At 38.7% G+C, this 15,347-nt stretch overlaps 3 protein-coding genes across 4 annotated transcripts in view; all 3 read left to right on the forward strand.

Moving 5' to 3' along the window:
- The window catches only part of LOC129795849 (alpha-catulin), a 140,868-nt gene that overhangs the window by 38,373 nt on the left and 87,148 nt on the right, over positions 1–15,347 (forward strand). The gene's annotated exons all lie outside the window — the stretch shown is intronic.
- On the forward strand, positions 146–2,254 carry LOC129794478 (uncharacterized). The gene has a single exon (XM_055835229.1). The coding sequence runs from the start codon at positions 146–148 to the stop codon at positions 2,252–2,254; it is 2,109 nt and encodes a 702-aa protein (XP_055691204.1).
- LOC129795834 (receptor-type tyrosine-protein phosphatase beta) lies at positions 2,156–15,204 on the forward strand. Of its 2 annotated transcripts, XM_055837329.1 has the most exons (8): positions 4,009–5,029; positions 5,127–5,283; positions 7,506–9,031; positions 11,803–12,456; positions 12,527–13,312; positions 13,410–13,480; positions 14,216–14,482; positions 14,565–15,204. In XM_055837329.1, the coding sequence occupies exons 1-8, from the start codon at positions 4,840–4,842 to the stop codon at positions 15,072–15,074; spliced, it is 4,161 nt and encodes a 1,386-aa protein (XP_055693304.1). In that variant the 5' UTR covers positions 4,009–4,839; the 3' UTR covers positions 15,075–15,204. The 2 variants fall into 2 exon arrangements, with proteins under 2 accessions (XP_055693305.1, XP_055693304.1); XM_055837330.1 differs by lacking the exons at positions 4,009–5,029; positions 5,127–5,283 and adding an exon at positions 2,156–2,243.

The following is a 15,347-nucleotide window of genomic DNA, read 5'->3' on the forward strand; positions in this document are numbered from 1 at the left end:
GGCGCCTGAAAAAAAGTCAAATTGGCAACTTTGTCCAGCAAAATCCTCAAAGGGTTAAAGTAAAAACTTCAGCGTGGTTAGTGTTTTTGTTTTCCTGAATGTTTTTTTTTCCTTCCGGTGAATTTTGTGCAGGAAAATGGGGAAAATGGATGTGATTCCTTTAAAAGATGAATGGTATCGAAGAATCCAGAGATGCTACCTACCCGATGAGTATTTCTGTGGGAAATTAAAGCCCGGAAAATGGTTAATTTGTCATCTCTCCGATGGAAGTGAGGTTATTTCCCGGGCCTTCATGCATCCTCACCGGATCTTTATGCAAAATCTCGTCTATCTGGACCAGAGTGTGATGAGGAAGGAGTCTTCCCGAATTCCTGATCCACAAATCCTGGACTTGAGCATTGTGGAACAAACAGAAGACTTCCTAGACACGATTTCCCTGGAGGTTCATGTGAGTAATATTTCATTTCCGGAAGCAACACAGAAAGACATCCTAGAGGAGATTCTTCAGAAGTTCTTGGAGCTTTACACCTTCTCCGTGGGTTGTGTTATTAATCTCGAAGGAATTTGTGCCCTCCCCATAACTTCCGTTAAGATAATATCAACAGGAAGTGAAGGAATTGGCTCTGTGACGCCCAAAACACAAGTTAGAGTAACAAATCTCATCTTCCGAAACGCCCTGGCTATCCGGAAAGATTTCTTTCCGGGATATTGCGAAATTGAGGAAACTTTGAGTGATATTGTGCAGAAGAATAAGGAATATTTGAGCAATCCCACCCAGAAATTCCCTCCACCGAATGAAATTCTCTTAGTGGGATCTTCTGGAGTTGGGAAAACAACTCTCATATCACACATAGCCAGGAAATTCAATTGCAATATTTTTCCCATTGATCCTATTGATTTCCAAGGACAGTATCCGGGGGAATCCATGGAACTCTTGGAAAAATTCTCAAAGAATATCCGGGAAATTAGTAGAAATCAGGAAGATTGCTTGTCAATAGTTTCCATTGAAGACATTGATGTTCTCTGCCCAAAGGATTCTGAGACATTCTCAGCATCCCTCTTGAACTTTCTCGAGATGCTTTCCGGAGTTAGAGGGGTGCTTGTTGTGGCTACGGCAAAAGATGTGACAAATTTGAGTGGAAATGCCCGGCGCAAGGGTCGTCTGGAAGTTGAGATCTTCCTCAAAAATCCAAGCAGAAAGCAACGTCAAGAGATCTCTCAAATTTTCCTCCAAAATCAAAATATTCCCAATGCAATGGAAATATCCGGGTGGATTGCTGATAGAACTTCCGGATTTGTTGCTGGAGACCTGCGGATGCTCATTGAGAGAGCAATAGATGGGAATAGGGAGAATTTCGTTGAATCCCTCGCAATCCAATTGAAATCCATGCGTTCGTCATCAATAAAGTCCAGCAATCTCCTTGTGGATGTGGATTCGGTGAATTTTGACGATCTCGGTGGGATTGAGGCACTCAAGAGGACAATTGAGGTATCAATTGTGAGCCCCCTGAGGGATCCATCAGCCTTCAAAAGGATGGGCATTGAGAGAACAAAAGGAATCCTCTTCTACGGTCCTCCTGGATGTGCCAAGACAACAATTGTACGAGCTCTAGCCAAGAGAACTCACATGCCCCTCCTGGCGGTCTCTCCGGCACAAGTTTATTCCCCATACGTTGGTGATTCAGAGCGTTTCCTTGCCCGCGCCTTCCACGAAGCAAGGATGTGTGCTCCCTCGATACTCTTCATTGACGAATTGGACGCCCTTGTGGGATGCCGACAGCGTGGCACGAGTGACGTTCAATCGCGAATTCTTGCTGTTCTCCTGACTGCCCTCGATGGGATTGGACGACGTATTGATGGTGCTCCCGAAGGGAATGTCCTCGCTGTTGCAGCAACAAATCGTCCGGATGTCATTGATGATGCCCTAATGCGTCCCGGAAGGTTCGATAAATTAATTCACGTCCCACCACCGGATAGTGTGGAAGCACGACGGGAAATTCTCATGAAAATCACCGAAAATATGCCCCTGAAAGACGTCGATCTCAGTGTGATTGCTGAGAGGACAAGAAACTTCTCAGGAGCTGATTTGAAGAGTATTTGTCGTGAAGCAGCTCTCCATCGGCTTACTCAGGATCTATCTTCGGCCTTCCTGACGCAGGATGACTTCCTTGAAGCCCTCAAGGGGACAAAACCATCGCTAACTGACTCTCAAATCGCCTGGTATGCGGATTTTGAGGCTAAAGGTAAGATTTGAGAGAATTTTTTGAAGAAGTTTTTGAATAAAGATTAAAGAAACAAATAATTTTTAGAAATTTGTCGTCGTAGGGTTAATAAAAATCATTTTATTCTCTTGCCAAAAATCGCATTAAAGATTAATTTAAATGACGAATAGCAAGATAAAGCCTCAAAACATTTAGTAAGGGATTTTCTCTGGGATTCGAATTACAATCTAAAGTTAAAAGCAAAGTTTAAAATATTTTAGTGTGTTAAATAAATGTTGTTTTATCAAAAAAATATTTCTCTGAGTGAAAATCTATATAATAAAGAAAGGATTTCGTGTCTGTACAGCTATACAAATCTACACCGTTTGACCAATCGCGATGAAATTTGGTACAGAGACTCCTTATATCAGGCGCTTTCGAGTGGCCGTATTCATTTTCCCCCCAAAGCCCCCCTTCAGGTAGCCCCCATATAAAAGTCATGCATTTTTTGCAAATTTTTGAATTTCGCGCCCGAAATGTTGTATGAAAATGATTTCTTCTCTTTGCAAATTTTTTCTTTTGGGATCGATAAGTGGCCCAAATCTGCCTTTAAACCATCATAATTTATTTTCTCTCTGAAATTTGCGCGAAGCGCAACAAATCCCCGCGAAGCGGGGCGAGGTAAATTGGAGCGAAGCGACAATTTACCTCGTTTCTTTAAATATTTCTTTAAAGCTTAAGACACGACTTCCGACTCAATTTTATGGTTTTAATCTAAAAATAGACTCCTATCCAAAATATTTATTTCCTACGTTTTGCGTTTTATCTTTCACTGCCACTTGCTATAAAATTTACAACCAGCGCCCTCATCTTTAAAAAATGTGATTTTTTAAAGTTCAACGTTTTATAGCTATCCGGGAGTATGACCTACATAAAGGCTATTGTAAGAAATTGAATTCTATCTAACCCTTAAGTCCTAGTCTTCTGTGGATGATAACATTTTTTTCTTCTCAATTTATTCGATCAAAAATTATATGGCACCCAAGACACATACTATAAAACTTAAAAGATTCATTAATTGGATGCAGAAAGGATGAATAATTTTATCTTAAACCATTTAAAATAATCTAAGAATTATGGATAAGTAAAAAGCCTCCTTTTAAGTTCTTAGAATCATTGACGCTATTAATAATGATTATTATTTTCTTGACCCAGAGAAGCTCATAGCTGAATAACCTCCTTTTGAACTTATTCTACAATTTATGTATTGATTAATTGTCTTCATAAAGTTCTTTTTATAAATATTTTTAAGCAAAGAAAATCTACATTCATTGTTAAGTTTCTTTACTGGAATACCCTAAACTTTTATAGCACGAATTGTGTCTTGGCTATGAGGTTTGGGAAATGACTAATTTATTTATTTATTTTTAATTTTGATCTACAATATTTTACGATTCTTTTTGAAAGAATTGACCTTTAAAAGGTTGATTGCACTACAGCGATATCTAATCATGGATATTTTATCTTATGTTCATGTTATTAGTTGAAAAACAAAAAGAAGATTTTTTCTGCAAAGAATAAGAACAAAATTATATAACTTCCCGAGTTTTAATAAAAAATTTAAGTAAAAAAAATCATTAAATTCAATTCAAATAAATACAATTTAATAAAAATCTTCATAAATAGAAAAGAACGAGAAGTTCTCATTGAAGAACTTAATTAGGAGGTAATAAAGTCATCCTTAATTGAAGAATTACAAATTCATTCTTTTCTTGCAATTCTTTCGAGACCCTTTATGATTGTTTTGTGAATAAATAGAACAAACTCTAATCACATAAAGCATGACAAGAGGAGAAAGTGTTGCCATAAAACTCCTTTATCCTTATCGCACTTGGTCACTTGTTGAGTGATAACAACACACTCTTGGCGCATTGGCGGAGTGTTAATGTTTGAGTGGTTGTGGGTATCCCATTGAGAAAATGTGTGCAAGGGGAAAGGGGGGCGGGCAGTGTGTGTGATGAAAATGAAAGAAGCGAAAAAAAAATTAACGTATTGCGATATGTCCGATGAAAAGCAGAACATTTGGGGCTTTAGTTGATGATCGTCATTCTCACAAAGTGGACGTAGTGCTCGCGGAAAAGCTGACTTTGCAATTTAATCCCAGAAGAGATCACTTTTCATCACATCCCGCGCGATATTGCGGAATAAACTTCGCTTTTTTTTGTGCTGCCTTCTTCATTTAATTGCCCATCGCATGTGTTTTTTGTTGGTGGTATCCGTGATGAGTTGTTGAGGAGTGTTATGGGATCAGATGTGTGGCGCTAAAAATAAAGAGTATCGTGCCAGGGAATAATGTTTATTGAGGAGTGTGATGAAGGAATCAATGTGAAATTAAAATATTAAAAAAAATCCTAGGGGACAATAAGTGAAGCCCTCTCGATAAGACAGTAGAAAATATTAGTGATAGTACAGCGATAAAGATAAAAAAAAGTGAAAGAGAGTGTGTGTGTGGGTCGATGAGCAACCCTCATGTTGTGAAGAGTATTGTCGCAATCAGTATTAATTGATACGTGAATTGCTGTGCGTGCCAAAAAAAAAAACGAATTGCTTCTCAACTGCGAGATGATTTTATGCTAAAATGGCCGGAAGTGTCCGGAAACACCCAGGAATTTCCATGCTCTCACCGATGACTGTCTTCTTGGCGGCATTCCTCTTCATCATCTCCTTGGCAGCGATAGGGTGTGGAGAGGAAGTGCATTCGCCGTTGGTGATTACGGAGAACAATGCTGGGCAAATTCGCAAGATGAGCCTCGAAAGGCGCCAAACAAGTGAGTTTTTCGGAGGCAGCAAAAGAAATCTCTCAGACGCAGCACTTCTCACAAAAAAACACACTCTCTCTCTTTCTCTTCCCGACTTCCTCTGCAGATAGTGCCTTTGAATTCAACTACACCACAACACCATTCAGTATTGAGTTCATTGAGGAGCCCCCAGTGAAATTCATCTACTTCAATTACACGCGCATCGAGAGCAATGCCACGGAATTTGGCAATAATTTCGTTATGTTTGATCCTGGAAAAAAAGCGTGAGTAATCGCGGGGAGAGATTGGGGGGGGGGGGTAAATCGTGTGATAAGCACAAGACCCAATTTTTCCGCACAGACAGTGACCTATAAAAGCATCAGATGGTGGCTTTTTTTCCCAAACATTTGGCAATCATTTGGGTACTCGAAAATGAAAGGTCAAAGTTGGATTTTTATTTAGCTATAGATTATGTTGAAGGGCAACATCACGATATTTTGAGAAGATTAAACGGCAGAAAAATTATTAATTGCAGTTACTTTTTAAATTGTTAACACATTCTGAGCTGTTGGATGCTTTTAACCCTTTAAGGATGATTTTAATTGATTTTTTTCTCAAATTAAGTTTGTATAAAAATTGTCTTTGCGGTTTTAATAAAAAAAAATCATTCACAGAATTATTTAGCATTATTTCTATTTTCAATTCTGTGGTTGGTTGATGGAAGAATATTTAACAAATATTTCTTTAGGAAGCTTTAATATAAAAAATAAAGAAGAAAATTTAAAAGGAAACGCATTATTATTCTTACAAAAGAATATTTAACCTGCTGGCCGCCAAGACCTTGGAGCTTCCTTAGAGCGCCAAGGTGGGGTTGTTGAACGACCCCAAGAAGGAAGTCGATTTTCTTATAAACTATAAAACCGGGAACTGTCGGGTCACTACCTTTAGACTCCTTATATAGTCCTCTTGCCCCTTGCATCACAAATTCGCCACCCGGAAACACGCAGAAGAAGATATTAGGGAAAAACATTTTTCACTCATTTTTCACACTTTCTTCGTGAGAAATTTGCCACGAAGTTTACCGCAACTGCTATTTTTTTTCACTACTTCCCCACATTCCCCTCACTTCCCGCACCGTGATAAATGGCAATATTTCTCGAATATTCTTTATTGTTTTGCACATTTATATGCTTCTAATTATGTTTTATGTTGTTTATGTTACTTATTCGCGATAATTCTGACACTGAGAAGGTAAAGTGAGAAAGTAAACACAACCCTTCAAACCCCTTCAACCATATGATTTATGATGTGACTAACTTCATTCTAAGAAATTTTCCGCAGCATGGCCGTTACACCAATTTTTGAATTCCCTTCTTCTACATTTTCCTTAATAACTTTTCTTGTGGTAGTCGGATTGAGCTGAAATTTTTACACAACCTCCTCAGATAACCAAGGAACTTATTTCCAAAAGATGGGAACGCTAACTTTTATATTTATTAAGTTATAGCACGAAATATAGGGCTGGGGTCGTTCAACGACCCCGCTTGGCGGCCTAGAGGTTAAAAAAAAAACGGTCAACAAACTCGGTAATTTCAATTGCTCAGTGTTCTTTCTAAGATTTTGATTTTTATTTGAACTTCAATAGTACGATTAAGTGTCAAATACGTCAGTTTTATCAAGATTTGCCAATATATTAAACAAGACTTATCGTAAGTGCTTTAGATTTTAATTAGAAGATATTGCTGATTCAAACTGTGGAGTTGTTGGAAATTACACTGGTTTCTCTGCGTGACAATATTAACCCTTTGAGGACTATTGAGCCTTTCTCAAACCTTAATTTCTTAGCAATCATTATCCTTTCTTAAAACGTGGTAAACTCCGAAGAAGTTTTAAAAAGAACTTTATTATTAATTCAATTAAATCGTTTTGTTTAAAACTGCTTTTTGTTTAAAACAATAAATGAAAATTTTAAAAGAAGAATTAGTTTTTTTTTTTGATTAATTGAGTATCAGTGCAAAGCTTTTCCGCATAAAAGAACCGCTATCTTTTGTGCTTTGTCGAATTAAGTATCAACGCCAAAACATAAAATACTTTTTTATGGTTTTTATGTTAAATGCTCTAAAAAGAAAGAAAAACTTACATCAAAATAAACACTTGGACGTGTTTAAATGTCTGAATTTTCACAAAGAAGAAAACTTTATATTATTCATTTACCCATACCTATCTACATAATTTATATTTCTTGCTTTCATCGCAACAATGAATGATGATGCATTGCTTTTTATCAGCAAAAAAAAAGTATAAAGTAGATAATAATAAATTTTATATTACATATTATGTACAATCTGGTGGGATAGGAATAAGCTTATATTTTATCACCATTGAGTGCCTGATTTCATGGAAAAGTCACAAAATATATTGTCAAGTAGTTCCTAATGGTGGCTGTAAAATCTTATCATTTGCCTTCTTCTCTTTCTTTTTTTTTCAACTTGAATGTGGGGAACAGGCTAACTGGCTTGGCGCCCTGTAGTCTCTACAGTGTCTTTGGGGAGATGAAGAATTTAGCTACAAATCATACATTCAACCACACACAACCCATTGCAACGGACTACGCATTGCCAGTGACCACAATCTCGTGGGCGATACCATTTGGGGATTCCATTGAGCTTCAGTGGAATACATCAAATAGCGATTGTGTGGCTTACTATCACCTCAAAGTCACTTCGGGGCAATTTGATTATGAAGTGAACACAACACGGTTAGATTGGAGTTTGGACAGTTTGGCGCCATGTACGTCTTATGAGATTTCCATTGAAACTGTTAATATTTTCCGGGAGTCTGTGGGTGTGGTGAAGGTGAAAGAGGAGACATCCTTTGTGGATCCGGGTCCTGTTGAGGAGCTCCATGTGCACAGTGGGCCCGATGGGGGGTTGGAAGTTGCATGGGAGGCTCCTGTGGATGGTGTTGAGTGTGTCAGTGATTACACGGTGAAGTTGAGTGAAGATTCCTGCCTGGATACGGAATCTTGCCTATGGAGGTACATGAATACGAGTAAATCCCTCAAAGGTGAATTTGATGACGTTGAAGCCTGCACAAGGTACACTGTTGTCGTGTACACAAATGGCCAAGAAGACGGGGCCAATAGTTCCTTAACTTTCGACACGGATTTCATTGCTCCGGGAGTTCTTGAGAGTCTCAACTTCACCATTCTCAGCCCATCTCAATTGAAGGTTTTCTGGGAGCCTCCAGTGGAGAATGCTCACTGTATCGATCACTACGTCATCACATTCAGAGATCAGACGAGAAATACAACAGATCTCGAGATAATTCTCGATGATCTTGAACCCTGCTTTACTTACGTTGTGAATGTTTTCGTGGTGGACATCCAGGGTAATGAGGGACGTCCGCTGACAATAGAAGTTCAAATGCCCGAAGATTATCCGGGAGAAATTCCCGAGGCTCACGTCCAAGCAACCCCATCAGAGCTCCTTGTGTCATGGCAACGACCCACCTATGCGAGGCACTGCGTAGTAAACTACCGGCTACAGATTGTTGGTGATGCGACGCATCATGGTGATCATGATCACATTGGCACCGATGTGTCGTACACATTCCAACGAATGACAGCCTGTAGGAAGATTTCCGTGCGGATTTATGCTCGCACGGCCACTGAGAAGGAAAGTCTCCCAAAAATTCTCACTACACGCATCCCAGACAGAGTAACAGCAACCCCCAGTAGTCCACAACTTGTGAAAAGGACCAAATCATCCCTCGAACTCAAAGCATCTCTCACGGATTCCTTCATTGACTGCGAACTTGTGAAAGCAAAATTCCTTTGTATTTCGCAGGAAAATGAAATTACAATGGAAGCATTTGATGACAATATTGCTCCACTTGCGGATAATTTTACGGATTTTTCCGCAACAATTGAACATTTGCCGCCATATACGAATTTTAATTGCTCAGTTCGGGTCCTCACCAGTGCAGGATGGTCAGATGCTGCTGTGGCGTCTTTTCTAACTGAGGAAGATTGTAAGTAGTCAAATGGAAAATTTTTATTAATCAATTTAAAAATTACTGGGTCCAAGATTTATGAATTGAACTCTTTTATAAATTTTCTATTTCTCTAACATGGGAAAATACCTTGAAAGCTTCCAAAGCTTAAAGTATTGAATTCAGGCATAATTCTCACAAATTTTGTAACTACTTATGGTCAGAAATGTCAGTAATTCTTACTTCTATTATGAGACTCAAAGATTCAGCGAGCCTAGGTTTTGGTAATAGGCAGGAAAACAAATTTTCCGATGAAACCTGATTTAAAAAAAAGTTTAAAAAAATATGCTTAGTATGGAGGCTTGACTGAGAAGGCATAATTTGGGATATCTGACTCGGGAAGCCTAAGTAATGAAGGTAAAAATTAAGCCTGACTAAGATATCCTATTTAATTTAATTTATTTCATTGATGATTCCCTTTAATAAATCCTAGATAAGAAAATCTGTGTCAGAAGCATTAGTTAAGAAAGTCAGGGTAAGGAATCCTAAATAAAAAAAAAAATTGAATGAAGAAACCTTATCAAGGAATTTTGAGAAAAAAATCATAGTAAGAATGCATTTTTAAGGTAATCCAAATAAGGAAGTCTTAATTATAAAAGACGAAGGAATTTCCTTAAGGAATCCTGAATATGATAGTCTAAATGTGTTCTTTATTGATCTTTTCAAGTTTTTTTTTACAACTTAATGACTTGAACTTACTCCCATACCTGCAGCGTTTTATTTTATTGACTTTTCATGGGTTGTAAACCATTGAAAACTGTAATGTTACCATTAGTAGTTTCGTTAATCCAGTTAAAGATTTTCGGAGCACTTGTCAGGGTGTAGACTCCAAATTTATTACGAACAAGGAAGCCTTAGAGATCATTTGTCCTTTAACTCCTTTGAGGACCGATGAAGTGTTTTCGTCATAGATTCACAGGATCAGGAAGGATAGATAAGATAAGATAAGATATTTTATTTCGTTTCCAAACTGCGGCTGCCGCCGTCTTCATTACCGACCTCCCCGAGTAAACGGCAGAAAGCTCGGATCATAGGTCGTATATGCCGATTCCTTTACAATCTCATTACATTTACATTTAATATTACATGAATTTATATAAATAGATGATAAATAGAAAATTTCAAAGTCAGGATTTTTGCCAAAAATATCTTTCGAGCTTAAAGTATCATAACAAAACTATTTTTACTTTTTTTTACCAGCTGGATTCATTTTAATCCTCAATCGGAAGTTTATTCCGAAAAGATTGACCTAAAAATTCTAGCCCTCTCAGAACTCTCAGAAATTATTAGCTGTGTTTCTTTCAGACACAGCTTTTGTGTACCGAGCAAAATCGAAAGTCGTCAGATCGGGCTCAAACTTGGGATGAGCACGAATTAGGGTCCCCACATTCCAAAAAACTTATGCGCCAAAAAAAAATTTTTTCCGGCCGGCCGTCCGTCCGGCCGTCTGTCCGGCCGTCCGTCCGGCCGTCCGTCCGGCCGTCCGTAGTACAACGTTAAATTACAAGAGAACGGTAATAGATAGAGACTTGCGGTAAACGGCAAAGTTTAAATATCGACCGGAAGACATCCGATTATGATGTCAAATTTTACCCCCCACCCCTCCGTCCGCCATTTTGAATAACCTCAAAATTTTGTTTTACCTATATCTCAGCCGCTATTATAGCTAGAGGGTTGAAATTTTGATATGTTGTAGGAGCCATCAAGACCTTTCCAACGATACCTCATTTTCGAAAATCGGTCAAGTCGTTTAGTCAATATGACCGCCACAATTTTTCATCGAAAATCGACCATAACTCGAAAACGGCTTGACCGATTTTGATCAACCCGGGGTCAAATGAAAGATCTCAACAAACCCTACAACTCTCTAGAACATCCGAAGTTTCAAAAGTGACCGCTAGGGGGCCAAAAATCGAAAACAAAATTTTCGATTAGTTTTCGATGAATATCTCGAAAACGGCGACATAAATTTTTTTCATTTTTTGATATATTGTAGCTGACCATATTATCTAGCTTCATGCCAAAAATGAAGAAAATCTATGGATCCGTTCTCGAGATATAGCCTTCCAAAGTTGGCATATCATATCTCGGACTCTACAAGTCCGATCTTGATCAACTCAAGCGCAAATGAAAGGTTTCGAGAAACCCTACAAATGTCTAGAACATTGCAACTTCGAGAAATGACCGCAAGAGGCGCTAAAATCGAAAACAAAGTTTTCGTAAATTTCGAACTCGAATTTTTCGAAAATGGCGACATAAATTTTTTTCAGTTTTCGATATGTTATAGCTGACTTCGAGACCTTTAAAACAAAAAAAAATTTATGAAAATCTATGGATCCGTTCTCGAGATATGGCCTTTTAAAGATTTGTTAGCGTATGACTTTTCTACTTTCCCCGACTTTGCGCGTATTTAAATTAATTTGCGTTCTAGTTTGCTCTCACAAAATTCGTTCACTGAAAGAAACACAGCTCTCGTAAGCTTGGTCAGCTTACCTGTACATTTTTACTTCATTCCACTGGCTAGAACGGGCCAAATAAAGTAAAAATATTTTTACGATGATGCTTTAAGCTCAAAAGTTTGGCAAAAATCCTGACTTTGAAATTTTCCATTTATCATCCTTTTCCTCCTTTTCTTAAGAAACTTTTGTCCAAAATTAACAAAACGTCTCATCAATCCTTAAAGAGTTAAGGTCCTTAATTCTCTATTAATGATCATTTTAACTCAATTCTTTCTTGGTTTTTCTAATAAGATCCGGGAGCACCAATGGCTTTAAAAATCATGGAGATATCGAACAAAGGTTTCCACGTTAACTGGTTAAGGCCACTCAATCAAAATGGTATAGTTAATGCCTATCGGCTGGAAATTCAGCAAGTTGAGCCCCTCTATCTCGTACCCAGCTCCTGCCCACGAATCTCCTTGGTCAATTTCACGGAGGAGACACATTTGTATGATTTTGTCTTTGATCGTGGAGCCCCGTCATTTGTCTACTTTGTCCAGGTGGCTGCGGTGAATGGGGCTGGGGTTGGGGTGTACACGCGACCAATTGTGATAAGGACGTTGTCAGATAAACCGGACCCAGTGTCAGGATTTGCTGTTCAGTCCATTGATGGACCATATACGCCATTCCTCTACAATGCCACCGTGACCATTGGCTGGACTATTCCGTGTGTCTCAAATGGGGCCCTTGAGGCGTTTGAGGGGGAATTCTTTGGGACAAAAGGCGAGGAGAAGCACGAAGCAACGTGGGAATATGTCGTCAGGGGATCTGTGAGGGAGAACTACACATTCAGCTATGATGACCTTCGTCCTGAATATCAGTACAAGGTGACAATAAGGGCTAGAGTTAGGGAAATTGCAATCTCCAGCGATAGCACCATGAAGGAATTTTATTCACCAGCTGGAAGTAAGTTCCGGAAAATCAGGAATATTTTAAGGATTTTTTTTAAATCCATCTTTATTTATTTTTTGTTCAGTTCCGGATACATTTGGCATTGAAAATTGGGCAACAATTAATGTTTTCTCATCACCAAATCCCACAAGAAGTGCCGATGTTGCCATTTCGGAGAAACTTTTTAATTCTTCGGCTGGAGAAATTATCTCCGTTGCCCTACTTGTGTCTGAGTGTGGCTGCCAGGATGATCCGAAACCCCTGTATGGGGTTGTTGAGAGTGACAGTTGCTCAATGGCTGTAATGCGATGGCAGGAAGCGATAGATTTTGCGTGTATCCCGCAGTATCAGACAACATGCATCAGATGGCCACCGAATTTTGAAAAATCCGAAGCGGGAGAATTTATCTTTACAATTGGGCAGGATGACTGTGAGGATGCTGAGGGATTCTGCAATGGGCACCTCAGGCCAAACACAGAGTACTCCGTGGTTATACGAACATTCACAAGGCATGGTTTCAGTGATTCCGCCGTAATGCACTTCCGGACGGATGCTCTTGTGGCTCTTGCTGTGATTATTGGTATTGTCACGGGATGCCTTTTGGTTGCCTTCATTGTGGGCTTGTTCATTGCAAAACGTAGCAATTCTCTGCTCAAGTGGAGCACCGATGATATGATGAGTAGTGACGATGGAGTTCCGGATGTGGAGCTCAAGAAGTTCTCTGATCACTACATTGGCATGATGCGGAACTCCAAGGAGAATCTCACGAAGGAATTTAAACTTCTCAATGCTGTGACAATGGAAAAGGATTTCTCAATGGCTGCAGCAAAGCACAATGAGACAAAGAATCGCTACGTTAACATTGTTCCATGTGAGTTGTTTTCTTGGTGGGAAATTCTTATTTGTTTTAAGGAAAAATTGCTTTAGAATTGAAGGATTTTTTTTATTTGAAAATTAAAATCTTTCAGACGACATGAATAGGGTTCTCCTGAGTACAGAAGATGGTGAGACGGAGTACATTAATGCCTCATATATCACGGTAAGTTATAGGTTAGAATGCTTTTCTCTTGGCGTCCTTTAAAAAATTCAAAATGGCGCCGGAAATTCTTGTTTCAAAGCCTCTAAAAAGCTGAAAAATTACCTATGTTATTGCTTCTATATTGCTCTTATCTTGGTAAGTAATAGGAGTTTTCTTTGGGCGTCCTTTAAAAAATTCAAAATGGCGCCCGAAAGTTTTATCTAATAATGGGCCTAATTTAGCGTCCAAGAAACACTTGAAATTCGCTTGAAATCTTGAAATTTCAGTACAATATTCAAAGATTTTAAGAGTTTCTTGGTCGTTGAATAAGGCTTAATATCCAGACTTTGTCTTGACTTTATATCACTCAATAATTTTCATTGTTGCAAATCTATAACAACCTCAGTCCATTAGTATCTATGCTATGGCTCATTATCTAGGTGAGTAATAGAAGTTTTGTTCGTTCTCTGAGCGTCCTTGTAAAAATTCAAAATGGCGCTTGAAAGTTTTGTAATTTCCTAATTCAGAAACAACCAATATTTATTTTTCTTGATCACACTTCCTGTAGCAGTTAGAAGGATCAAATATTAGAATATTTTAGAGGTGACTAAGATACCTTTTCAATAAAAGAAATTTGAAAATTAGTCAAGCTAATCAATCTAATATGGCCGCCTGAATTTTCCGTTAAAATTCAATTTTCCACAAATTGAGGGAAAAATATAAGATAAAAGACATTAAATTTGACTTAATTCTTAGGGTTTTAAGCGCAGTAAGGACTACATTGCAACGCAAGGACCTAAATTGGAGACATGCTACGACTTTTGGCGCATGTGCCTGCAGTGCAATGTTAAGCGAATTGTAATGCTGACCCTTTTGCGGGAGGATGAGAAGGTAAAATGCTACGGATACTACCCGATGAGTAACATGAAGAATAGGAGTATCCAATTTAGAGACATTCACATTCAACTTGAGAGTGAAGCGGAATTTCCAATTTACAAAAAGAGAATTTTTGTGGTCAAAAAGGTAAATTTTATGAAGATCCTTAACAGTATTTCAAGATTAGATAACTCCTTTGATTTTCGGTGTTTCCGGATACTTTTTTCAGGGGGATGTTGAGAAGAAAATAGCCCAGTATCACTTTACAAAGTGGCCAGATCATGGATGTCCGCAGAATCCGTCGGATTTGATAGAATTCACCCGAACTTATCAGATTGAGAAGAAGAATTCAACTTCACCGACAGTTGTGCACTGTAGTGCAGGAGTTGGGCGTACGGGAACCTTCATAGCATTGGATATCATCATGCAGACCTTGAGGACGAGGAAGAGTATCAATATCTATGAGATTGTTCGACGCCTCCGGTGCGAGAGGATGAAGATGGTGCAGACATTCCATCAGTACTGCCTCCTGTATCAGTGTGCGTACATTTTAGTCAATAAGACAAGTAGTATGCGATGGAGTAAGAAGAGTGTGCTGAGCAGGAGGATGTCGCGCATCCAGCAGACACCCTCAAATTCCAGTATCCAATCCCTTGGGCGGGAAATTCCCACACATAGTGCCATACTGAAGGCAGAAGGACACCAAAATGGTGCTCCAAATGCCGACAGTGTTGTCTAAAGACCATCGTCTTCCTGGACAGTGAAACCTGGGAAGCCCTGCAGTTCCGGGAAAGCGGGAAAAGCCAGGAAAGCCGATGGAAATAATGTTTTATATGAAAATACAGTTGCATTTTGAAAAACCGCCTCTAGCGCCATCTGTTGTTTCATCTTTTTCTTGTGGATTGTTTGATCTCGGGAGGAAAAGGAGGATATTCATTTTACAGAGATATTCTACGAATCAATTATTCCTCTTATCACACAGGGAGTATTTTAGGGATATTTTAAACCATTT

Source organism: Lutzomyia longipalpis, chromosome 4 (genome assembly GCF_024334085.1).
Source record: "Lutzomyia longipalpis isolate SR_M1_2022 chromosome 4, ASM2433408v1".
NCBI lineage: Eukaryota > Metazoa > Arthropoda > Insecta > Diptera > Psychodidae > Lutzomyia > Lutzomyia longipalpis.

Bases quoted from the DNA above. Each gene is read 5' to 3' on its own strand.
- LOC129795834 (XM_055837329.1), top strand. From the start codon at position 4,840: ATGGCCGGAAGTGTCCGGAAACACCCAGGAATTTCCATGCTCTCACCG. The intron at 9,032-11,802 runs GTAAGTAGTCAA...TTTTCTAATAAG, and splicing joins TTTTCTAACTGAGGAAGATT to ATCCGGGAGCACCAATGGCT. The intron at 12,457-12,526 runs GTAAGTTCCGGA...TTTTTTGTTCAG, and splicing joins ATTTTATTCACCAGCTGGAA to TTCCGGATACATTTGGCATT.
- LOC129794478 (XM_055835229.1), top strand. From the start codon at position 146: ATGGATGTGATTCCTTTAAAAGATGAATGGTATCGAAGAATCCAGAGA.